General features: G+C 40.7%; 1 protein-coding gene across 2 annotated transcripts in view; it reads right to left on the minus strand.

The window, feature by feature from the left end:
• WDFY2 (WD repeat and FYVE domain containing 2) overlaps positions 1 to 27,092 on the minus strand; it is a 113,199-nt gene that overhangs the window by 49,847 nt on the left and 36,260 nt on the right. Inside the window, exons 1-2 of one of the 2 annotated variants that reach the window (XM_026653423.1) lie at positions 17,917 to 17,921; positions 6,619 to 6,686 (exon numbers count right to left, since the gene is read on the minus strand). In XM_026653423.1, coding sequence (XP_026509208.1) covers positions 6,619 to 6,625 — 7 coding nt within the window. In that variant the 5' untranslated portion in view covers positions 6,626 to 6,686; positions 17,917 to 17,921. Of the gene's footprint in view, positions 1 to 6,618; positions 6,687 to 17,916; positions 17,922 to 27,092 lie in introns of those variants that run through there. The other variant, XM_026653422.1, reaches the window with a different exon arrangement.

Below are 27,092 nucleotides of genomic sequence, written 5' to 3' on the forward strand. Positions count from 1 at the left end.
ATGGGATGCTGGCTCTGGGAGGGGGGCAGGGCCGGGGTGCAGGAGGGGGTTTGGGGTGCTGGCTCTGGGAGGAGGCTCAAGGCTGGGGGTTGGGGTGTGGGCTCCTGCCGGGTGGCACTTACCTCAGGCGGCTCCTGGTTGGAGGCGCAGGGGGGCTAAGGCAGGCTCCCTGCTTGCCCCGGCCCCATGCTGCTCCTGGAAGCGGCCAAAACGCCCCCGTGGCCCTAATGGGGGAGGGGGGGCACGTGGCTCTGTGCACTGCTTCTGCCTGCAATCACCGCCCCCACAGCTCTCATTGGCCGCAGTTCCCCATTCCCGGCAAATGGGAGCTGTGCGGCTGGCACTTGCAGGCAGGAGCAGCACGCAGAGAACTCTGCCCCCACAGGGGCGTGCTGGCCGCTTCCATGAGTGGCTTGGGGCCAGGACAGGCAAGGAGCCTGCCTTAGCCCTGCTGTGCCGCCAGACTTTTAGCGGCCAGAGATCATGATAGACTGACAGAGGCTCCAGGATCGACCAGTCTATTGTGATCTACGGTTTGGTGACCACTGCTTTATATAATTATTATCCCTATGAGTCCCTTGAGATGGGATACAACCAATACTGATTTTATTTAAAAGCCATCATTTTTATACCTAATGCATATCCTGATTTACAACATATTTCACTCTCCCCTAGATCACAGTAGTTTGTATTGAAACTATTAAAACTAACATCAGGTAGGCAGAGCAGGCTACCTCCTGGTACATAACAAACTCCACCCTCCTCTATTACAGGATTCCATTCTACACTCTTTTAGCATATTTCTCTTCGCTAGACTGTTTCCCTTTCATAATCTTAAGGCCATCTACAGGCAAAAGTAAGGTTTAAACAGTGCTCGAATGCTTAACACTAACAAAGCCTTCGTGAATGTGCATGAGGAGGATGAGCTGCCTGTAGTTATCTTTTAGAGGCCCATTGTAAAGAATACTGCTGCTAAGCCAACTAACATGTACTGAACATGAGAACTATATTAACTTGTTTTTCAGTTCATTCCTGTTAGCCATATAGATCAGCAGTGCCTCTTAAGTCTGAGTTTTCACTGTCTGTTTCCCCAGAAGTAATAATCTATCAAGCATGAGGAGGGTGCTGTTCCAAAAACGAAGATCATCAACAAAAGAATTTTGTTGAATATGGGATGCTGGCTCTGGGGGGCATCTGTTAAAGAATTCAAAAGTTTCATTCCAGTGCTTTCTCTCATTTTGTTCTCGTTCCATATTCTGATATCCATTAATGACCTATTTCAACGCAAGGCCGGCAGAAACTCAAACAGCTGACATCTGGCTCAGTCCTGTAGCTCTCCCTTCTTTCTCCCTCTTCCTCACACAGACACTCCCAGCGTACTAAGAAGTAACAAGCACAAATAAGAATCCTGTACATCTGTGTTTTGAATAGTGATGCCAAAGTGACGTATGCATGTGATGCTAGTGGGATGGCTATGCTTGGGAGCAGGGATTTCAGCACATTCTGGTAGCAAAGAGACATCTTTCCCCCCACCTACAGCCCTAACAAGCCTTTTTAGACAGTCACTGCTCCAGTGCTGCTTTCTCTTGGCTAGAGAAGCTAAAAGAAACTGTGTGAAGAACACAGCAATGCCACTCCACACTCAGGTAGCAAGGTCACTTCTGGTGTAAGAGGTGTGTGGGGCAGTGGGAGTGACAATCACTCATGTCCCATCCAATAGCTTTCAGAAACAATGATATAGAAAAGACACAATGTGTGTCAATTCAGCAGGCAACACCTCACAGCCCTAGGATTATACTTGTATGCACTTAGAAAGAAATGCTAGAACAGCATGACTCATGTTCGATAGTTCTAAATTTTTCCAAGATATTGGGCGAGGGGGATGGTGCAAGATGTTCCTCAAAATTGGGTGTGGGGGTGAGGCTGACAGGCCAGCTCAAGTCAGAGCAATAGGCCAATTCTCTTGTGTGAGATTATCAAAGAAACGTTAAGTGTACTAATTCACTTGACTGTTAATTTATTTCAAAGGAAATGCGAATGATATGGTATTCACTTATCTAGAAACTGTTGATTGCCGTCGATTTACATTATGTGTATCCCTGTACTTAATTAACCCCTAGATCAAAAATTGTGAGAATACTTAAATAAGATTTTTCTTGATGTGTAAACTTAATGAAAACTAATGAAGGATTGTTCCTGGCTATCACACTATGCTTACATTATATGAGAATGGAGCATTGGAAATGTACAAGATCGCTAACTTCAAAGCATGCGTTGCTGTGTTCGACAATGGAAATTCAAAGACTTTGTTTATATTTAATCAGCAAAAGGAGAGGGTTCATGCTATGAATGAAAACACCTGCCAGACTGCCTTCCCTGGAAAGATGCTACAAGAATGGATTCAGCAATTGATCATGTATCTCTGAACTGGATGCTAACAGGGTGGAATACTGAACAAGTGGACAAAGATCCCTAGAATTACTCTGGGTAACCCCTGAGGAACTTTTGGAAATTTAGCAGATTACTGAAATGTTAAGAATTGTAGATTTATAAACTTTGACTCACCTGTTAATGTATTTTACCTGCTTTAACCTCTCAATAGTTCATTTCCTTTTTTAAAAAACTAATAAACCTTTAGTTGTTTACTAGAGAAATTGGCTGCCAGCATTGTCTTTGGTGTGATGTCGAGAGTATCCATTGACCTGGAATAAGTGACGGACCCTTTGGGGTTGGGAGTAACTTAATGAGATGTGATATTTGGTATAGTGACCAGTATCACGAAGTCCAATTTGTCTGGGTGGCAAGGTAGGCTGAAGAGCCTAAAGCAGGGGTGGGCAAATTTTTTGGCCTGAGGGCCACATCCGAGTTCCGAAACTGTATGGAGGGCCGGTGTAGTGTATTAAATTGCTCCCCGTAGGAATGTGCTACTTACGGTGTACTACTTATGGCTGCCAGTCCTGGTGCTCTGAGCGGCATGGTAAGGGGGCAGGGAGTGGGGGGGTTGGATAAGGGGCAGGAGAACCCTGGGGGGTGGCAGTTAGGGGACAGGGAGCAGGGGACAGTTGGATAGGAGTGGGAGTCCCAGGGGGCCTGTCAGGGGGTGGGGGGTGTGGATAGGGGTCAGGGCAGTCAGGGGACAGGGAGCAGGAGGGGTTGGATGGGGGTGAGGTCCCAGGAGGGGGCAGTCAGGGGACAAGGAGCAGGGGGGGTTCGATGGGTCGGGGGTTCTGAGGGGGGCTGGGAGGAGGCGGATAGGGGGTAGGGGCCAGGCTGTTTGGGGAGGCACAGCTTTCCCTACCCGGGGTGTACTGTATTAAATTGCTCCCCGTAGCAATGTGCTACTTACGGTGTACTACTTACAGCTGCCAGTCCTGGTGCTCCGTAAGTAGCACATTCCTACGAGGAGCAATTTAATCTACTACACGCCGGCAGCTCTTGCAGCCCCACTGCCCGGCAGGAGCTCACAGCCCCACCGCCCAGAGCGCTGGCGGCACAGCGAGCTGAGGCTGTGGGGGAGTGGGGACAGGAGAGGACGGGACGGCGGCTAGCCTCCCTGGCTGGGAGCTCAAGGGCCGGGCAGGACAGTCCCGCGGGTCGGATATGGCCCGCGGGCCGTAGTTTGTCCATCTCTGGCCTAAAGGGACTGTTTGGGACTAAATGGTAAGACTAACAGATTGATCAGGAGTGCACATGTGTTACCGGTTTGGTGAAATCTAGTTGTAGACTATACCACCAGTTTGGCGTATATGCCTTGACAGTCTGACCTGAAATTGGCACTCACAATTGGGAGCCATTTCAGACTGCGTGACAAGTGGTGTAGGCGGCAGGATTCACATGCCACAGATCAGTTGGGCTTAAAGATTAGAACAGAAGGACAGAGGGAAATCTAAAATTACCCTGCTCAGAACTGATTTGAGACAGAATTAACGAGATGTCCCCATGTTTTCTCATGACACCCACCGTTTGCAGAGACACAAAACCCAACCCTCTGGATCTAGGGGATCTGGGCAGAGGTAACAAAAATCTTAAACACAAATGTATACAAATATTTTAAAGAAATAAATATCAGCCAAAGCAAATAAACGACCTACCGCTAAGGCATCTGTTCCACTACAGAGCTAGGTAAGGGAACACAACTGCTTAGGTCAGATTAACAGAACTGCAGCTGCTATAAATCAGCATAGCTTCATTGACTTCAATGGAGCTACCTACTTTTACCCCAGCAGAGGATGTGGCCCGGTATGTTTTTGAGCAACATACTGAATATACAGACCACTCAAGCACTGAGATTCCCACAAGCTCACCCATGGACACAAGATGGCGGTTAGAAGAAACGGCCTGCCAGGGACACCTGGAATCCTTCTTGAATAGAGTAACTGGGGTGTTTCCCCCGTTGAGCATGTTTGGTTTGGTTTGGAACATGTCAAAAAATATTGCATACTCCTGCTGCAGGATGTTAGTAACCCATCAATACAACAATGCTGTGCTAAGACTCCAAGCTTACAAGCCATTACTGGGGAACTAAACACTGAGTAGGTACAATGCATTTCCCAGTAAAGAGATGGGTCTGTCAATCAGCAAGTCTTAAAATGTAAACTTAACATGTAAATATTCTCTGATTGGAGAGCAAGGCTGAGGAAGGAAGAGAGATGGGAAGAGCGTTACATGTTAGTAACTCAGATTCACAGGATAACTTTGGTTTTCAGTACACTACGAGCAGGTGGGGTTTCCACCCAGCTCTGAATAGAATCCACGCACACTTAGCTCAAACTTACCCCTCCCACCCATCCCATTATTTTTTTCTTTATTGGTAACTCATAAGCACAACACAAGCCAGCCTAAGCTTTCTCCCTAGGGTTTCCATGCAGAAACCTGCCTTAGATCTGGTACCCTCTCTCTAAAAATCACTCCCCACTTCTGTTATATCTGTGTGAACTGACTTAAGGAGCCATACCTGCTAAGGAGTCAGCAGCTTGACAGAACTTTAACATGGTGCATCAGCAAAGAAGTCATGTCAACCTGTTGTGTGCATCATTTATAAACTTCCCTCTACAACTAGTGCAACCCTTCTCTAGAAGGTAGCCAAGATTTGCCACACTGGAGAAGACCATTGGCCTGTACGTCCAGTATCCTGCAGTAGCCAATACCAGATTCTTGCCCACTAAGCATTTTAAAGGTTATAATGCTATAGGAGAAAGGGGTGAAATATGAAAGGTTCTTACTGGAGACTCCTCAGCCTTGACTGACCCCTTTAATGGCAGAATTTTAGACTGGACTGAGTTTCCTGGCTTTTGGTGATTTGCATTACATTTGTATATAAAAGTGTTCAAGCATTCATTCATCACCTGACTCAGTGATTCTAGTTTCCTCTTGCTGCACTTTCACCTCCCCTCTCCAGTATTCTGTTAATGACCCTCAGGACTTTGTCCTCCATCCTCCACTCTTTTCCCCTTACACACAGATCTTCCCCTCTACTCATGAATTCTCCCCCACTCTTCACTCACCTCCAATTGCCCTCAGGCTGGCCCTCCCTTCTAATGCAGCCAAATTCCACTAGCCTCCTCCACTGCCCCAGCTCAGAAATTTGATGTCTCACCCTTTTTCTCTTCCTTCCATTGCCGAAAGCCATTTCTGATCTTCCTCTACATCATCATCATCATCTATGGAACCCACACTCTTCTCCATTCCCTACTGCTTAACTTTGACAAATGCTATGGTCATCTCCTCCCTTAATTTTTGTAACATTCTCCTCTCTGGCTTCCCTCAACTTCCACCTTCCTGTCCCTCCAGGATGCCTAGTTAAAAATAAGCACACCTTTTCCCACTGTTCTGATCAGATCACTGCCTACTTTAAATCCCATTATTGATTTTCCTCATTTCCCCTTAATTTCAAGGCTCTGTAAACACCATTCCTGTCTATAATTCTGTTCACTTCTTTCTACTTTCATTCTTTAGTTAGCTCATTGATGGTGGATGGATATGCTTGACATCTCCGGATGCTGCTGCTGTGACAGAGTGGTCATATCACTTACCCAGCATCAGAACCCATACGCCAGAAGATTGAGCTCATCTCAAATTGCCCATCCAATCCAGCCCCAACGTATTCTCTTCCCACTCTCCTCTTTGTATCTTCACTGATGCCACCTCTTTGGGGATATCCTCCCTCTTCTCACATATCAGACAATCCTCTCTTCTAGACCCTCTCTCAACAAAAGAGACACCACTTCCTCTGCAAAACTCCCTACACCACCTTCAGCTCATACTGGTGCATCATGAATCTGAACTAGATTGTCATCTCTTCAGGGTAGGGACTGTGCCTTTTGCTTTTAAAAAGAAATCACCACTACTAACACTTGAGCTAGTAATAGAAACAAAGGAGAAATTTTTACAAAGTATCAAATAATTTATATTAAATTTAAAAAAAGATAGGGGATTTTTTTTAATCGGTTCATAACTTGGTAAACAAGCTTCAGAGAACCTAGACATTTAGCTCAAGTATAGTATCTAGCATACAATTGTGAGCTCCCCAAAAGGTCACAAGCTCAGAGGTACATGTCCAGGCCCAAAGAAGTCAGTCGGCAAATACACAGTAAAGAATGAACATCCCAAAATACTTACATGGCATTGCATGGTATATGCTAGGCCAATATTGTCCACTCTCTCTCTTCAGCCACACACGGACAGTTCTGTAGAGGAAAAATAAGTCAGTCATTCATATTAATTTTCAAGTGAATGTTAGAGTTACTAGACAAATAGCCTTTGAAAACCAAAATATTTTGCCCAGAAAACAAAACACAAGAATCCCTTTGATTCCCTACTAGCCTGCCTCAGTCATTAACTGTATCTAGGGATAAGGTGACAGTTAATTCTCTATGCCCATCCCAATCCTTGGCATCTCTGCTGAATGCCCAATAATAACGAACTATCTGGCATGTGTGGTAGCATTTTTGATGTTGACTTTTGCCCACTAGGAAGTGGACTATGGCCACCAACACATTTCATATAATCCATCCGACAGTCATTAAGATAGCAATGACAACTAATTACTAGCAACATGAACCACATTCTAATCAAAAGGGCTCCTGAAAGAGAGGCCAAAGACCGATGTCCCTCCAGCTCCTGGTTGAAGCTAGAGGCTGGGTGGTTGTGGTGGAAGAGACTATAGTGGCGCTGCTGTACCCCTTTGGTGGAAAAGCAGAATTCAGTCCACAGTACTGTCAATCTGTCACATTTTACCAGCTGTAAAATTAATGTAAAGAGTTAATTTAGCAGGGTTGAACATGTTGTATGGAGGTGGAGAAAGTTACAAGGATTTTAGTCCAACGTTATTTGAATTTTTATCTACCGGTAATTATTGTTATTCATCCTTTAGATACTTATACATTTCATAGTATGCAAACAGAATGGCTCTACCCGAATTACTGAATTTCTTGTTCAAAGGTTGGGAGGGGTTCACAGTACCCTAGTGCCCCTCGGATTCATAAAAATCAAGTAATTCAGAAAGTTATAGACTTGGGACATTATACAAATATACTTAACTAAAATGCCTCTTATGTAGCTCTTTGGAACATATGCCACTCAGAAAAGGATACCTGAGGTGGTTTGTTAGTGTCGATACTGGAAGACTTATAGTTTGGACTATTTAAAAAAGACATGCATTTGGTTAAAATTACCTTTTTAGTTTTAACTGTCATTTATAGATGAGTAAGTGAAGGGTTAGATACACCTTGGCAGATTTTAAGGAAAACAATCAAATTTGTTTTGAGACTGCAGTCTATCATTGCAACCAATATGGTCACATTGTTTCCTTGTACTCCTCCATCCCTCTATCCATATCCATCTGTTGTCTCTTGTCTCACATCCACTCTCTCCATTGTAAAAGCAGCTCCCATTTTGGTGTGTTTGTGCCGGGTGAGCTCAGCACACAGTTCTGGGAATGTGGCCTTCTGCATCCAAAAGCTATGCCACCACCGCTGGTCATCCCAGGTTTGCATCACAATCTGATCCCACCATTTGGTGCTTGCTGCATGGGTCCAGAACTCCCAGTGGCCACCTGCAGCAGCTGGCCAAGTTTCATTCAATAGCCGCATCATCCACTTCCCCTTAGTATTTTCATTTGTAGTGTCGTGCAGCCGGCCACACTGTGGTAGCTGTGGTTCCACAAATTAAAAACAGGGTGACTGATTTGTTTTGTAAGCAGCCACAAGAGCTCTGCTAATCAGTTGAGCATGCATATTTGCCAGTGAGGTGGTGGACAGACTGAAAACTGTCATGAGAAAGACAGTAGATATCAAGATGGACCAGAGAATTGTGGGAACTTGACCCCAAACTCCCACAACTCCTTGAGAGCACTGGTTTCCCTCAATATCAACATGTGTTCCTGCAAACATTTCCCACAAAGTAATGTGCCAGATGGTGATGGGGATAATGGGATGCCTTCCCACTGTGCCGCACAGCTGCTGCTGATACAACTTGGCACTATGGGGACCCACTGCACCAGCAAAGGCAGCCAAATGTAAACACACCTCCACCGAAATAGCTATGCCAGCTGCTATATGCTGGCAGAACTGTTACTGATAAAGCTTTGTGGCGTAGACAGGTCTTAGATTTAAGCTCCTTGTGGCAGGGACCTGCTTTTTGCTGTGTAATTACAGTGTCTAGCACAATGGGATCCTGGTCCGTGGCTAGGGTTCCTCGGCACTATGGTAATACAAATTATTAACATTAAATGGAACTGCCTTTATTTCATGGTCTCCTCTTAATAAATTTTTTAGTAGACTTGCACACACAATATTCAGTATACAGAAATGAGTACAAACCACCAAGTAGCAGCTATTAGTTAACAGTGTCAGTACAGAAACCCAACAGGTATGCTAGGGTAATGTAAATTTAGACAATCACAAATAAGGTCAATATGCCATTGTGATGACTGCAGACTGATTTTTGTGGAGGACATTAGGCTAGTTAGTTTAGCAACACTATTAGGGTCTAATAAATGGTACTTAGGAGATCACCGTGTGGCCACTTAGCACTCCCTCAGCATCGAGGTAAGCAAATTCCAATCCTCCTTGCTCTTTGGAGTTGTGGCAGCATTCCAGGTTTGCTTCTCAAATGCTCCTGACTTTAAGCATACTTCTTCCTCCTCATTAAACAAACTCCTTGCTTTTCTCTGGGAGAGAGTTAAAGCAAAGCCTTCAAGCAAGCTGAGAGATGCAGTGGTTTTCCCTCTTTTGAGCAAGGAGAACGTAAAACTTAAACAGGCAGCAAACATGTTCACTGGTTTCCCTTCCTCTTCAGAGCAGAGAAGTCTTTAAAAAGGCAGCAAACAGACCAGTGTCAAAACACACACTAATAAAAGGCTTACACTGATCTTAGTAGTGTTAGCTCTGAGGAGCAGACTTTTTAGAGTATAGCATTTGAGCTGCTCAACCACTCCCAATCCCAAGAACTAGCCTTCCACTTTTGATGCACCAGGCTTGTTTCCCAGGAGGCCAATGAGTTCTCTATCTTTATAGGCCCTGCTAGATAATCCGTGGCCTCCCCACAAAGAACCTGGCCTGTAGCCCTGTAATCCATTCAGTCTGCTGACCCCTCCATCACACAAGTATGGCATATTTTTGTTAAATTTCAGGTTTGTATGTTTGTGACAAGAATGTCACATACTTTGCTGTACTATCACAACAGCACGGGTACATAAAGCTTCTACCAGCCTGCAGCAATAGATAGACAAGCAGCAATCAAAACCTGCCAAGATCTACCTCATCTGGAAATTCCCTGACTGCCAGCAACTAGGTGGCTGTGTTCAGATGAATTTTTTAACCTAGTCTTCTTTGAATTTGCTTTTATCATCCCCCAAAATATGTTTATTTTGGGATAGTCCCCCACATATCTAGAAGTACCAGTTTTACCACTACTATCCTAGCAGAGGACTGTCTGTCATACCCTATTCCGCAAGGATTTTTAAATGTAAAGTCCTATAGGAGATAGTGTATTTACAATTTAGATTAGAACAGATGGACACTTTGAATGGGGTACGCCAAACTTCCCTTCTCAGTGTCCAGCATCAAATCAGGCAGCAAAAAACTAAGTTCACATTTAATCCAAATTATTCTTTACATTTTCGTTTGCACTTTAAAAAGAATTCTATTAGTTATTAAAGAGCTACTGAATAATGATAAATCCTGGCAGTTTACTATCCTTTGAGTAGGAGAATGCACTCAACAGTCCATCTTCAACTAGTAGAAAACACTGCAATGAACTCAGATCTTGGGGGCTGCGTTACTTTGCTGAAAAGCTACATTTTCTTTAATCAGTACTGCCCTGAAGAGTACTGGAGCCTTATTAAAAACTTCAATAATAATCACCTCTAATAGATGGTTTATCTACAATATTTGAATTTACATTGACACTGCCCATTTCTGAATGGAATAGAAATGGAGCAGGGCCCCTTAATCTTTATTCAGAAGTTTTATTTGCTTACAAAGAATTCAGGCAGCAGAATAAATATTTAGCATCAAGAATTTAGAGCATAGGAGGAGCCAAACTATCCCCTGTAAGTGACTTTCAGCCTACATTCTGCACATTTTTGTACGCCTCTTGGTACAACACGGTCCGCCAGAAATTAAACCCAGAATTTTTAAAACCTCATAAGAAAGCAAAGCACAAATAAATGTAGTTTAAATGCATTTATTATGGAAATAAAGCATAGAGTATATCTGCTGGTTGCTTAGTTACTGAAATATAACAGAGTACCCACCCACCTCAAAATCCATTCTTCAGCTGCTCTAGAATGCAAGTCACATTACCATGGAAATGAACTGTCCCTTTGAAAGTGAAGTCATATTTTGCTGCCAGTGAAATGATTTAAAAAGAACTTTGAGAGTACTCGATGAATCAATGGATACTTTTCTAGTCCTTTCATGACAGATCTTTGTGCATTCTATAGACTGAAAAACTGCATAAAATGAACAATTATGCCACTCAAAGGAGTGAGACTGCACTCTTTATATATTAAAGGGATACAAAATCTTATTACTTAATTTTAACACAGCTTTTTAAATACAAATTTTTTCCAGTTTCTATGCAGGAGTGTGTGTGCATGCATCCCAAGTCCAACTAGTCTGCTTGACTAGACTACTAAATAAAGTAAGTCAAGAAGTTACATATGATATTTTTTGACCACTAAGACACTTTTCCCAGATGTCAGATCCTAATTTTTAAGTGTGTATAATATGTTAAAGGGAGTCAGAGCAATGCTTGGCACCTGGTGCAATGCAAGCAGGCAAAACGCAAAATTCCTTAGGTATCTTTGCCAGTCACCTCTGTTCTGACCTGCAAGATCTTGTAAGTTCAATGGATGGTAAGCAGGTGGTGCATCAATCCTCTGAGATGCAAAGCCCCTCCTGTGTGTGCCTGAGTTATCCTCAACATCCTGCATGATCACATTTTGGGAAATGGCAGATACTATTCTTGAGTGTAATGTATCTAACCATATAGAAAGCATCTAAGCATTGTCTCACAGTTGTGTGCACTTTAACATCATGGACTCTGTTGTAAGAGATTCCAATAATGGCAAATATTTACTATGAAGGGATACAGTATCACATGGACTTCTGAGTTCTTCGTGGCATCTGTACAGGTGCCCAGTTCGCTGGGTGACTATGTTGTGTGGTAAGTGCTACCTCAATGGTCATTTTCCAGGGTGTTTTAAGGTTTGTTTTGTTTTCTTTTAACACTTTCATTAGATAAGGTTGCCCACCTTAACTGTGCATTTGCTGTGTTCTCTACTCCCTGCAGTTCCCCCCTTCCCCTGAAAAATGTATGAGTTTGGTGTTTTGAAGTCTCATTCTGGGGAGTTACAGGGTGAAGATGCTGTTATGAGGGAGTAACCTTAAGGTTTTTTGCAACTGAACATCTACAAAGTCAAAATTTCCTGAGGAACTGCATGGGAAAATGGACACCTCTCTTACCCCCCCCCCCCCAAAAAAAAAAAAAAAGAAAGAAAAAAGAAAGAGAGAGAAGATTATAGCCCAGATAGGAGGAAGTTTGAAAAATGGGTGGCTTTCCTGTTTAAAAAAAAAAAAAAAAAATCACCTTCCAGTCTAGCTTCCTCAGTATGTGTGGATAGTTGTCTGTCATGGAGAGTCACGTTTTCCTAGTAGTTGTAAAATATTCACCTAAACTAGGGGCAGTCAGCATCACTGCCCACACACTTGTGAGATTTATTTTTAATTAGTATTGCAATAGCACCGAGGAGCCCAGTTATACACCAAGGTCCCACTGTCCCAGGGACTGTACAAAACATGAGACGTCAGTCCTTGCCCCAAAGAATTTACAATTTAAGATCACAGGTACTTACCCTTTAAGTTTCCGGTGCTGGCTGGATTTAAATTTTTAACAAACAAATGCCTTATCCTCTAAGCATTGTATCAGATATCAACAAATTAGTTATCTATCTATCCCCTCTGAAGATAAAATGATGCAGAAAGTATGTGGATTTTCTAGAGATTCTTACATACCTTCCTTTCCTACATACTAATCAGAATTCCACTCTAACAACCCCACTTACTGTAGAGATCTGCGTCACCATGAATTTCATGCAGATATTGAACATAAGAACGGCCATACGGAGTCAGACCAAAGGTTCATCTAGCCCAGCATCCTGTCTTTTGACAGTGGCCGATGCCAGGCATTTCAGAGGGAATGAACAGAATAGGTAATCAAGTAAGCCATCCCCTCTGGCCCGTTCCCAGCTTCTGGAAAACAGAGGCTAGGGACACCATCCCTGCCCATCTTGGCTAATAGCCATTGATGGACCTATCCTCCATGAACTTATCTAGTTCTTTTTTGAACCCTGTTATAGTCTTGGCCTTCACAACATTCTCTGGCAAAGCATTCCACAGATTTTCTTCACACAACGCATAGCCAAAACTTGCTTTTGTTTTAAACCTGCTGCCTATTAATTTCATTTGGTGACCCCTACTTCTTGTGTTATTTACTTTCTCCACAACAGTCATGCTTTTATAGACCTCTGTCATACCCACCCCCCTTAGTTGTCTCTTTCCCAAGCTGAAAAATCCCAGTCTTATTAAACTGTCCTCCTATGGAAACCATTCCATACCCCTAATCATTTTTGTTGCCCTTTTCTGTACCTTTTCCAATTCCAATATATCTTTTTTGAAATGGTGTGACCACATCTGCCCGCAGTATTCAATAGGTGGGCAAACCATGGATTTACATAGAGACAATATGATATTTTCTGTCTTATTATCTATCCCTTTCCTAACAATTCCTAACATTTGGTTCGCTTTTTTAACTGCCACTGCACATTGAGTGGATGTTTTCAGAGAACTATGCACAATGACTCCACGATCAGCTAATTTAGACCCAATCATTTTATATGTATAGTCGGGATTATGTTTTCCACTGTGCATTACTTTGCATTTATCAACATTGAATTTCATCTGTCATTTTCTTGCCCAGTCACCCAGTTTTGTGAGGTCCCTTGGTAACTCTTTGCAATCTGCTTTGGACTTAAACTACCTTGAGTAGTTTTGTACCATCTGAAAATTTTGCCACCTCACTGTTTACCCCTTTTTAAAGATAATTTATGAATAAGTTGAACAGCACCAGTCCCAGCACAGACCTCTGGGGGATACCACTATTTACCTCTCTCCATTACGAAAACTGACCATTTATTCCTACTCTTTGTTTCCTATCTTTTAACCAGTTACTGATCCATGAGAGGACCTTCCCGCTTATCCCATGACTGCATACTTTGCTTACGAGCCTTCGGCGAGGGACCTTCTCAAAGGCTTTCTGAAAATCTAAGCACACTATATCCACATGCTTGTTGACCCCCTCAAAAGAATTCTAATAGATTATTTCCCTTTACAAAAACAATGTCTCACCAACGTTGACTCTTCTCCAACAAATCGTGATCATCTATGCATCTGCTAATTCTGTTCTTTACTATAGTTTCAACCAGTTTGCCCAGTACTGAAGTTAGGCTTACCTCTGGAGCCTTTTTTAAAATCTGGCGTCACATCAGCTTCTATACCAGATGACTGGAGCATAGCTAATTTAAATGATAGGTTACATACCACTGTTAGTAGTTCTAGACTGTCATGAAAAGCTTAATACTGGGGGGAAAAAAATCAATATAGACAAAGCAGTTTCTAAAGATTATTGAGATCGAGGGAGAGACAAGGCAGACCAACACCTCATGATACCAGATCCAGCTCTCGCTCAAGTGTATTAGGGAGAATTCGGAGGAAAAAGAATGAGCCAGGATATGGCTCCACACCCAGAAGCATCCACGTGCTGTGGGAGAAATGCATGCTGGATAATTACCATGGCATTAGATTTGTAATTTTCCCTCTTACAGAGGGAAAAATTCAATAGTGAATGTCAAGTTCAATGTTAGGAGCAAAATGGGTTACATCTCCATTTATGGTGAAGCTGCCCAGGGGATCGTGGAAGCAAGACAAATTTAAAAATGTAATAGGTTTGCCTACAGCTCTAGCCCCCAAAGTATTACTGGGCTGGAAGACAGCTCCTTCAAAATGAATAAAGATCTTTCAGTGAAGATAATGCCATGCAGCCAGACATACAACTGCCCTCTGTCAGCTGTATTGACTAAAGATCCATCTTAAGAGTGTTTGAAAAGCTCCCCAGTACTATCCACAGAGGAGACAACAATGAACTCTATTTGGGGACTACTTAAAAGTTCAGATACTGGCTGCCTGACTGGAGCAAGTCTGTATACTTGGACTTGGGCAGAATACAACAGGCAATTTAGGAAAGGATATATTAATGGTGTATCCAGGGTTTGTTGAACTGTACAGTTTTCTGTGCTCATAGGATAGATGTATTTGCAAGCATGCTTTGACCTCCATGTACTAGGTCTTTTCTTGCCTTAGCAAAATGAAGGCTTTAACCAAAAAAAAAAAAAAAAAAAAAAAGTTACCAAATATCCATCAGCGACAATGCTGATGTGTTCACAAAAGCACATTGATCTGAAGTGAAGACTGAAATGTTTGCCTCCAACAGCAAAAGCTTTATCCTGCTGTCATATTCAGATAGGGAAAACGTTGCTCTTGATAACATCGTTTCAAACTAAGCCAGAACCCTGATAATTCTGTCATCTTTGACAGAGATCCTGCCATTAGAAAGAAAAAGAAACTGAGCAAAATAAATTTACAAAAAAATACTATAGTATCATAACACCTCCCCCAAAGACGACCAGTACGGACCTGCTCCATCCACCTTTTGAGTGAGAGATGTGAGCTGAGAATGGCCCCTGCCAGTTAATAAGAACTGGCCTCCAGGAGATTTCTGGAGGAACAGAAGGTTATTTATGTTAGCAGCAATTAATTTGTAACCTAATTCCAGTGGCTTGTAACTAGTGGTGGGGAGTTTTTCCATTTCTATGAGAGAGTTAATAGTGACAGAGGACACAAGAATAGAAGTGAGAGATGGTGACAGGAAATAATTTCAAAGTAATTTGTCTTATAAAAAAAAAAAAGAGAAGGCTTAAATCGTCGATCCATAAAATGGGGGGGGGGCCCCTGCATATTTGCAGTGGGGGCAAAGGGAGGGTAGAGATCAATCTAGGCTTTGTATTTTCTATAGCAACTTCCATCAGAAAGTGACAAATTACTAGATCAAACTCCAAGGTCTTTACTCACTACTTTTTACTCCAGCAAACTCTGAAATCAGTGAGAATGTGCTTCAATATGGACCAAGCAAGGACTTCAGCATCTGACTACTATTAAGTGCTAGGAGACAATAGCATGGCTATTCATCATTATATACTTATTGTCCTAGGTTCTTCTTTAGTCATCAGAGAAGGATTTGGTTAACAGATTCAACCAAATCAATTACTGGTTTAAAGTAGACAAAAATGTGGACAATATATCCTATTTTATTCCGTGTGTACTTAGTTACAGGTTAATAAAGCAACTATTCAAATTATTCAAGCATCCACTACCAAAAAGCCCCTTAAAATATGCAGACATATACTTAACACAAAGTTGGGAACTTACTCCAGTATTATCTAGTACATTTATACTACCCTGACAAGCAAGCTTGCTGTACTACTCATTCCCTTCTATGTATGCAGCAAGTTATACAGAAGTATTTTGTGCATTGGCATACAGCCTAAGATGGTCACATTCTTGTATCCTGGCACACCTATTTCTACATTTAATATTTACCGGAATGGGAGATTACTTTATAGATCACAGCACTTAATGTACCATATTTATAGAGTTTTGGCTCATCTCAGCTTTGGTTCAGAAGAAATGATTCTGTAATTTAGTTAAAAAAAAATAAATAATAATAATAATAATAATAAAAAAAAAAAATAAAAAGCTGGGGTGTTGCCTATATTTTTCCCTCAAGCTGCTGGGATTCCTTTTGATTTATAAGAGAGTCATGGAATTATTTTCATTAAAATTGGGCATGGAGACATTTGCTAAAGTTTCTAGCACAATTAAAAGTCTTTAACATTAAAGAGTAGATGTACTTATGTGAGGTGTTTAGAATGGTCCGGCACATAACCTCATTGACACAGTGTCTGGTATAAAGAAAGTTTAATGCAACAGAAAATTGTGGGCTTTTCCCCCCTTTTCTTTTTTCATGCACTGTTGTGAACATGAGCACTCAATTGCATACCCAAAATATGAGATTCATAACAGACTGAGGGAATTTAGTGCTTACATAGCTGCAAACTGTTTACTGGCCCCTTGCTCAACATTTTCCCCCTCATTGCATGTAAGTAAATGCCACACTGATGTATAAAGACACTTCAGTGTACAATGCAATGTCTTTACTGTTCAAAGCAATTATTAATTATTGCAGTCTTTAGAAAAAATATTCATTTAAAAAAAGCAAAAGTGACTAGACAGGATTAGAAAATGCAACATTCTTGTGAAGTCTACCTTATTGTTTTGTTAAGGTATGAACTATACATTTGTAAAATACATCAACAAATCCCTTATATTTTTTTTTCCATTAGCTCCTTCTCTCTTTTAGAGTAACCTGCCACAGAATTTCAGCGTAGTCAGTTACCTCCAAATTCAAAGGATTTAGTTCAGAAAGTAGAGATGAACAAGGGAGTGGCAGGGTGATCTATGAATCTTGGCTAGGGAAGCATCCTTTTCCTAAGGAAACCCACTATCATTTGATCTCACTTGAGAAAAACATGTTTTTGTTCATAAGCAGTCCTTTCAGAACATCTAAAATGCCTATGCATTAGCATACACAGAAGTCAAACAGAAGGTGCATTTCTTTGACTCATGAGACCTATTCTATTTTTAAAGTCTAATTTGTCAGTTTTCATATACTGCATTCTGAAAAACATTCTTAGGGTCTTGTGGATTTGTCCTTTTAGCAAAATTATCAGCCTAAACAAACAAGTTAAACCATTTCCTATATGAAAATTTCCTATGTGAAAGCCCATACTTTACACAAAGCTGGTAACTTAGTCCATTAAGCAGTGCATTTATACTGCTTAGCAAAACAAGCAGCATATTCCATTCATTCCCTACCGCATATGCGCCAGATTACTCAGGTGTACACAAGTCTGTAGGAGTGGTAAGATTTAGCCTTAAGAGGAACCAGAGCCAACTCTCAACTGTTAATACCCTTGGCATATTATACTCCATATGCTAACCTGCAATGCGACTGCCACCACACATTAGTCAGACAAACCCTACTACACATAGCAGAACCAAAGTCAGTATCAGAACTGAGACAAAGAGCCACCACTAGAAAACCTAAATCAAACTGCTGTAGCACAACTACTGGCCATAGTCAGCAGTGTTCCAGATACTCTTGTGTGGTACGTGATTGTCAAAAGGTTCATAGGTCCACAAAAAAGTTCCTGTAACAGTGTCTACAAGAAACACTCACAGTTGTGTTGCTATCCCACCACTAGCTTGTCACCAGGTACTCTTCACAGTGACGCAGAGCACTGATCATCATGCAAGTGTGTGAGTAGGTGCACATGTCCTGACACAGGTTGCATGGATTTGGTTTCTGCCAACATAAGGGAAAAGAGGATGAGAATGAGGGTAAATCTGATGCACCTGGGAAGTGCTGAAAATAGGGCTGTCAAGCGATTAAAAACATTAAACATGATTAATTGCGTTAATTGTGCTGTTAAACAATAGAATTCCATTTACTTAAGTATTTTTGGATGTTTTCTACATTTTCAAATAGACAGTGCTCATTTTATATTTTTTATTACAAATATTTGCACTGTAAAAAAACAAAAATAGTATTTTTCACTTCACCCAATACAAGTACTGTAGTGCAATCTCTATCATGAAAGTTGAACTTACAAATGTAGAATTATGTACAAAAAATAACTGCATTCAAAAATAAAAATGTAAAACTTTAGAGCCTACAAGTCCACTCAATCCTATTTCTTGTTCAGTCAATCGCTCAGACAAAAAAGTTTGTTTACATTAACAGGCGATAATGCTGCCCGCTTCTTGTTTACGTCACCTGAAAGCGAGAACAGGCATTCGCATGGCACTTTTGTAGCCGGTGTTGCAAGATATTTACGTGCCAGATATGCTTACGGTTCATATGTCCCTTCATGCTTCAACCACCATTCCAGAGGACATGTGTCCATGCGGATGATGGATTCCGCTCGATAACTATCCAAAGCAGTGCAGACCAACGCATGTTCATTATCATCATCTGAGTCAGATGCCACCATTAAAAGGTTGATTTTCTTTTTTGGTGGTTTGGGTTCTGTAGATCCCGCATCAGAGTGTTGTTCTTTTAAGACTTCTGAAGCAAGAGCTGCACCTCGTCCCACTCAGATTTTGGAAGTCTCTTCAGATTCTTAAACCTTGGGTCGAGTGCTGTAGCTATCTTTAGAACTCTCACATTGGTACCTTCTTTGTGTTTTGTCAAATCGGCAGTGAAAGTGTTCTTAAAATGAACATTTGCTGAGTCATTATCCAAGACTGCTATAACATGAAATATATGGCAGAATGCAGGTAAAAAACAGAGCAGGAGACATACAATTCTCCCTCAAGGAGTTCAGTCACAAATTTAATTAATGCATTATTTTTTAACAAGCATCATCAGCATGTCCTCTGGAATGTTGGCCGAAGCATGAAGGGGCATACGAATGTTTAGCATATCTGGCCCGTAAATACCTGGCAACGCTGGCTACAAAAGTGACACGTGAATGCCTGTTCTCACTTTCAAGTGACATCGTAAATAAGAAGCAGGCAGCATTATCTCCCATAAATGTAAACAGACTTGTTTGTCTTAGCAACTGGCTGAACAAGAAGTAGGACTGAGTGGACTTGTAGGCACTAAAGTTTTATACTGTTTTGTTTTTGAGTGCAATTATGTAACAAAAAAAATCTACATTTATAAGTTGCACTTTCACAATAAAGAGATTGCACTAGAATACTTGTATGAGGTGAACTGAAAAATACTATTTCTTTTATCAGTTTTACCACATTCCACCCAGGTGCAAAAAGTATCCAGTCTTAAGAAACTCAGCTTAGCTTCATTTAGCCGTCTACTATAGCTTCCTGGTATGGGGATCTCCCCCCCCCGCAAAAAAAAAATCATATCTGCCGTTGATTTTCCTGCAATGCTGCTTATGGGAATTGGAGTGCATCTTGTGTCTGAATCTGGCCATGAACTGATCTACAGCTTCAGTTATTTTTGAGTTGTTCACGATCCACTTCACGAGTAACGTCAGCTTGTCTTTTCACCTCACAATCTGCCTCTCCAGGTTGCCGGGTAACGTTTGTACTAGGGACAGCCTCCTGCACATTGGACAGGGATTGGAAGAGACAAGAAGGGAGACTGGAACAGAGGGCATTGGTGAGAAGAGACTGCTGATACAGCATTGTTATGTGGTTCTAGAATAACATGGATCAGCACTAGAAGCGGTCTTCTATGGTGGTGTGCTAGACATTGATCTGGCTTTGGTCCTAAAGGGTCTATTTCAGAAGGGAGATTGAGGTTGAGCGCAACACAGTTTCCTCTGCCTTGTTCTGGTCAGCGTGTTCCCCCGTCAAACAGTTGTCTCTAACACTAACTACTTACGTGCGGTAGGGACTTCAGATTGACAGAACCTGCGGCTGAAACATACTCTCCAGAAGCAGTTTGCACAGGAAACTGTCTTAGCCTCAGAAGGCTTGATAGTTGCATTTCAGCAACTGTCCTCGTTTTTAGGATATGACTGCTTCTCCTGCAACCTATCTTGCAGATCCAGCCGGCGGCAGTCAGGCCTACAACCCTATAAAAGGCCTGAGATTGCCTGTTAGTCAGCTATGGACATTAGTACCGTCCTTTGTCTTAGGCTGTGACTTCCAATGGCAAAATAAAAAATAAAATAATAATTATAAAAATTCTGATAATGGAAATAGTGTAAATGTGTTTTATCACAAGTAGTCAACAAAAATTTTAATAGCTGGAGCTAACAAACTTATGTATCAAAAGCGCGTTTAGCACTTCAAGAAGAAGAAGATATGGTCTCTGCCCTAAGGATCTTAACCAAGGCTCCCAATTCTGCCAAATTTACACACCTTGCTTTGCTTTACACATAAATAGTCCCACTAAAGTCACTGACCAGCAGGACTTAACAGAGGGAGAGATAACAAGCGAAAGGGGATGGGACCCAATAGGGCCAGTTACACAGACTAAGGTCATGGAGGTTAGTAATGTTTGCACAGTATGCACTTTGCTAGTTCCTTCATTTTTATTCAGTTTAATCTATTTTAAATTGAGCGTGGAGTGTTAGAGGGATGAAAGTAAATGTTGTATAGACAGTAGTGAGTTTTAAGGAGGAACCTGAGAATTCTAGTTTTTAGTTAAATTATATGAAGTATTTCAACGTTAAGTTCAAATATTAGTTTTACTAATACAAACATTCCAGCTGTAACAGGACATTCACCAAGCAGACAGGCACTGTGAAAGAAACATGCTGTTCAATCATTTTTTTGGTGTGCTCAAATTCTATTTTTGAAGCAGCTGCAAGTTCACATTCAGCTTACACAACACTAACTCAAGTCTTGCTGTGTAAGATATTTCCCATCCAATTTATGCTGCTGTACACTAAAATGTAATTGCAGATTGCACAACAGCCAAAGACTTGGAAAAGTTTCAGTATCTAGAACTAAAGTTTCATGGCCTTGGCAATAGAAAGCTGTCTTACAATAACTACCCCTGTATTTAAATTAAAAAAATAAAATAAAAATAGACATTCCTATATTTAAGTAATAAATCTTTCTTTAGAAAATAAACAGTTTTTGAAACAAATATCCAAAGTAAAAGTGGCCAAAACACAGACAGTGACTTGACCCACAGGCTGCATATTATACAACAGCTCAGGAAAACTACATGTCCCTCCAAAATGGCAGCCATCCCAGTTTTGCAATTGCATAGCGCAATCTCATTTTCACTTTCTCCTGTTATTTTTCTGGGTACAGAGAACAGAAGATTTTCTGGGATGACCACTAGAACTAAAAAAGGATTTATATTTGGAGCTGGTGTATGGTACACTTGTTGTTTAGGCACAGAACCCAGAGTCAGGAAGTTCCAAGTTTTGATTCTGACTGTACTGCAGTCTCTCCCACAGGGCCTGGAGCATGTTACAAGACATCTGTGTCTGTTTCTTAATCTTCAGAATGGACAACGTAACTTGTTAACCTACCTTAGAGCACAAGTGAGAGGACTAGATATTGAACCACTACTTATAAAGCCCTGCATTCCAAAACAAGGCGGCTGTGGTAAACTTGTTTTACCTGAAAATGGGGGCAGTCAAGGCAAGGGTTTTAAGTGACTGCTATCAAATACATCCTAAATTTATAGATCTCATACTTCTTTGTTAAAAGAGCAAAGCTTCACAATGGTTTCAATGAGGCTTCTGTATTTGTCTTCCTTATCACAGTTCTGGGAACAGGAAGGTTACAGAAAGATTCACAACAAGTTCCCCCCCCGCCCCCAATAATTCCCTTAAAAGGACTATATGGATACCCCAAATCAACACTTTATTGAAAACTGTATTCCTGTTGTCTGCAGTAAGACTAATCAAAGAATACAATTTTCACTTGTCCAGCAAACACAAGAGACACACTCCCTAAATTCAGTTACCTATTAAACACTATGCCTCTAGCTACACAAAAAATGATGAAATATTGATTTTTCCACTCAAATATGTTTTTTCCACTGGAACAATGAACTGGTGCCGACTTTTTTTTTTTTAAATAAAAAGAGAGATGACATAATGATCATGATTTACATTTGTATTATTTCTATTACATTGGCACCTAGAGACGATCAAGGCTGGGGCCCACCTTGTATGTGTATGGATCTAGCACAAATCAGAGTCTCTGACCCAAAGACAGTATAGGTCAATTACTCTTTTTTTAAAAAAAGAACTCGACAATGAAATATTCTGACCACGTTAACTTTTGCAAGCAAAGAAAGTTGTCCATGTTTTTCCTACTACTATTTCAGTCTCAACTCATTAACATTTGAAAGAAAAAGACAGCAGTAGAGAACCGATTGCACTTGACTAGTTCTGATACTGTGCAGTGAAGAGGTGAATGGAAGGATAATTAAATAAATTGGTATAAAGATGTGCACTCTGACATAGTGTGCAGTTGTCCTCTTGTTTTTTCTCAGACAGAACATCCACTAGAGATAGTGTCACTGTAAAGACCAGCCAAGTCATTCCTGTGATGTGCCTAGAATGCTTCAGGTCCAGAAATAGGAGTCTTGTCTCCTGGTCATGACCAATGCTCTGATATAGTTATGCCCTTCATAATATATCCTCGTTTTGCTTATTAATATATCTATCTATCATGGTACCAGAAAGTGTAATGAAAAGACATGCCAGACAAAGGTCAATATTGTAAGATGGAAAGGTAAATACTAGTTACTATCAGATGTATCAACTTTTAGATTGAAGTTACACCTGTGCTTGTCATACTGCCACAATCTGACAGATTCTATTATAATTTATAGGATTTGACAACTGGAAAGTAGAAGTCTGGTCTGTACTGAAATATGCAAGAGACACTGATCTCTTAAGAATACACAGGGCAAAGGAGAAAGCAATAGAGTTTTGTTCTCCGGAAGTTTTAAAAAACGCTTTTTAGGTAAGCCCACAGGATAGAGTGATCGCTTAAGTCCAAATGCTTTCTCCTCCATTCCCAGTTCAAATACCTGAGTAACTTTAGTTACTAAAAAAGCTTCTTTAGATGATCATGCAGGCTTGCTATGTAATCAGTAACTCAATGGAAATGTACTATAGATATTTATTGGATCAGTTATTTGCTAGCCAAAAAATACTACACAACCCATGGTATAGGAGACTAAAACGATGGAGTGTATTGTGTCAGTCTGTTTACCAAGATAACAAGGAGTCTGGTGGCACCTTAAAGACTAACAGATTTATTTGGGCATGAGGTTTTTACCCACGAAAGCTTATGCCCAAATAAATCTGTTAGTCTTTAAGGTGCCACCAGACTCCTTGCTGTTGGTAGATACAGACTAACACGGCTACCCCCTGATATTTGTTTACCAAGATGTTTCTGAAGAGAGAGACGTGAATATTTAACAGTTTCTTCAGAGCCATTATGGGCTATTGAACTTGGTTTTAAAACTTCATTTATGCACGCTTCACTCTATATAAAAATGAATTCATTAGATACCCTACTTGCAATTTAATCTCATGTTTTCAAATTTACTGCATGCAAATTAGCTACATCCCTTTTTAAAATATAATGCACTGAGAATAGAATGACAGATTACCAATATCATTTCTCTACTGCTAGAGAGAATGTACAGTTTAACTTGCAGCAAAAGATGGATGTTCATTCCAAAGTTTCTCTTCGGAAGACATAAAATTAAGCTTCTAGTGGGAATTTATGACACTGTCTAGACACAATGCAATCAATGATGAAGATTCACACTATGCTGGAAGAGATGCGGGAGCAGAAGCACAAGTTACGGAGGAAATAAGAGACTGGATCACAAAGGCAGATGTACCTTTAGACCCCACCGTTGGTTAGATTTCTCTCAGCACACCAGAAGTCACATTACATAGTGAATTACACACTCACTTAGAGGGGTACAAGCATGTTATCACTTGGCTATGGAAACATCCCTTCTTGGTCCCTACTCTCAATGCATGAGTGCAAAGAATTGTAACATCATAGTTCAGAAGAGTTGCTATACTGAGTATTATAACCATCTCACACCACTTCTTTGAAGTGGTTGAGGGAGGGACTCTTTTATATGCTAAATCTGATATCTACTTTATTGTGAATACTTCTGAAGAGCTTAGAGAGACTAGCATATTAGAAAGAGGATTGCCATCTTTATAAGGATTTGTAAGGCAAAACTAAAGAGGAACATACATGTTTTGTTAAATTCTGAAATTATATTGTCAGTGTTTGTATTATATGTAGTAAGCAACCATCTATGTATACACAAATTGGAAAGATTAAAAAAAAAATCGAAGGGAAAATTGTTTCTGTTTTGTTTTTCCACAGCTTTGAAATGAGGGGTTATGGGGAAAAAAAATCTGACAAGAGCCTGAACATCTATGTAGGGCAGGATAACAGCCTGTTTATCTGCTTTTAACCTTACAATATAAATGAACAGAGCAACTGGTTACCTCTCTTGCTTTACATACCAATGAGAATATTAGTATTTAATGCAATATATTACTGTAACTAATGATCTATTTCTTATTATTGTTTTATAGGTGCAGGAAAATAGAGCTGCATAACTTAAAACAGTTAGACACCAGAAGGATACTCAAAGATGTTATATGGGGGCTGTGTTGAGGTTGGACGCTTATGAAAATAGTTGTGCGTAAAAAAGTAATTTCTTTATATTTCTAATGGCCACCTACTATTTTTCCACATAAGTCTTACATATGTTTCTTATTATGTTAATAAGACAACCCTGAAGCAGGTTTTTTTTTTTTAATCCCACCGTTAATATGTGTCTATAGGGACTATGTTGTACACCATCCCCAAACCTTTGGGAACACTATGAACGACAGCTCTGACCCAGTTTAAGATTATGGCAGGAGGTGAACATGTCTATTTGGGATGGACATATCTGGTTTATGAGCCACACCATGTTATCTTTAAGGCTTTGCTCTCCTAGAAAAAAAGTGCCTGTCTGCTTAACTAGTGCACCAAGGCTTCCTGGGGGACAGTCCCATTTCTAGGCCCTCAAGGTGGCCGTTGAATGTAAACAATGAATAAGATGAAGTGGAAATAATTCCTTTGGCTTTACTGTTTATTTTCATTTCAAGGAGGATGATTTGACATGACTCAGCCTTGTCTTCATCATGTGTGCTTAAAAATGATGGGGTCTAAATTAGCTGTTAGCACACAAGAAAGATCTTGGAGTCATTGTGGATGGTTCTCTGAAAACATCGGTCTCCTCTAATGTAAGCAATCCCAATCTTTCCAATCTCTCTTCATAAAAGTCTTTCCCATGCCACCAGTGATTCTCATTACATGCCTCTGATAGCCCTCTAATTCTTCAATATCCTTGTCTGAAATGGCATGATCTGTACTGGACACAGTACGCCAGGTGAGGGCAAACACTTCTTTATGCAATATCATCATTTCTGTTTTATTCTCCACTCTATTCCTTAGGCATTTTAAGATTATTTGCTTATTGTGACCACAGCTCCACACTGACCAGACCACAGTTCCTTTTCCTGAGTTGACAGAAGTTAATTTAGAGCCCTGAAAGGTATATGAGCAAATCCATTTTTTCCCTCCAATGTGCATTACGTTTCATTTATCAACATTGAGTTTAATCTGCCAGGATGTTGTCCATTAACCTAGCTTGATTAAGTCCTTCTACAGCTCCTCAATCATCCCTGGATTTGATTAATTTACATTATCTTATCTACAAGTTTGGGGCATGAGAAGGGCCCAGAATTTAATAGTGGGAGAGGAGAGCAGAAGTTTCACTAATTATGGACACAATGGAAACCCCACAATTCATGTACTGGAGGTGGAGTGGAGGTGTCCAGAAAAACAAACAAACAAACAAAAAACAACCACAACAGAAGTAGAAGAGCAACATAAGTGATCATGCACAGGGATTATAATAAAACCTGCACTACATCTCAAATTTTCCCCAGACCTGGTAAATCGGAAAAATCAAATTTAATATGCAATTGTAGAGAAATACAAAATAAAAAAGTTTCCCCTCACATACTGAAGTGGGGAGTTACTTTAAGTACATTAACCAGGTGGTGGTATACTATGATAAAACTGTGATGGACTTCAGGTAACAGATTGTGCTTTGACAGGAAGCCAGCCAAGAGAGGATGTTACCTCCTTATCAAATCAACAAACTCTGTAGCAATAACTAGCTCAGCTCCCGTTGTTTTTTTCAACTTGTTATGTTGTGTGTAAGAGATTCTTTGTGATTAGGCAAGGCTTCAAGGTCATGGTGAATCCATTATACCTTATTAAAGCATCTCTTAGTGTTGTATTTCTGTCTATTTGCTCACCATGCTGTTTTGAGTTTCTTTCGAGGGGAAGTGAATAAACAGTCTCCCACTCCTTTGTACTCGGTTCTCCAAGATCTGCACTGTTTCAGTTCACTGGGGAAGGCTAGGAAAGTATCTCTCTCAGTCCACAAGGAGCAGTTTCCTGAGGACTTTGGTGAGAACCAACTTATGGTGCAATGTACACATCACCACTTGATTTTCAGTACAGGATGTGCTTGCATGTTTAATATTACATGGAAATTATAAAGGCATGGAAAGACCAATAAAATCAATCATGATACTAAGCAGAAAAGTTTAATTCTACTTCCATTTTTCATAGTTTTCAAGGCCAGAAGAGACCATTGTGATAATCTAGTCTGAGCTGCTGTGTAACAGAGGCTACAGAACTCCCTAAAAATAAATCCTAGATATCTTTCAGAAAAAAAATCTAGAACCTAAGAATGGCCATACCAGATCAGACCAATGGTCTATATGGGCCAGATAAGACAGAAAATATCATATTGCCTCTATATAAATCCATGGTATGCCCACATCTTGAATACTGCATACA

The sequence above is a fragment of the Terrapene carolina genome, unplaced genomic scaffold (genome assembly GCF_002925995.2).
Source record: "Terrapene carolina triunguis isolate 2854851 unplaced genomic scaffold, T_m_triunguis-2.0 Scaffold139, whole genome shotgun sequence".
Taxonomy (NCBI): domain Eukaryota; kingdom Metazoa; phylum Chordata; order Testudines; family Emydidae; genus Terrapene; species Terrapene triunguis.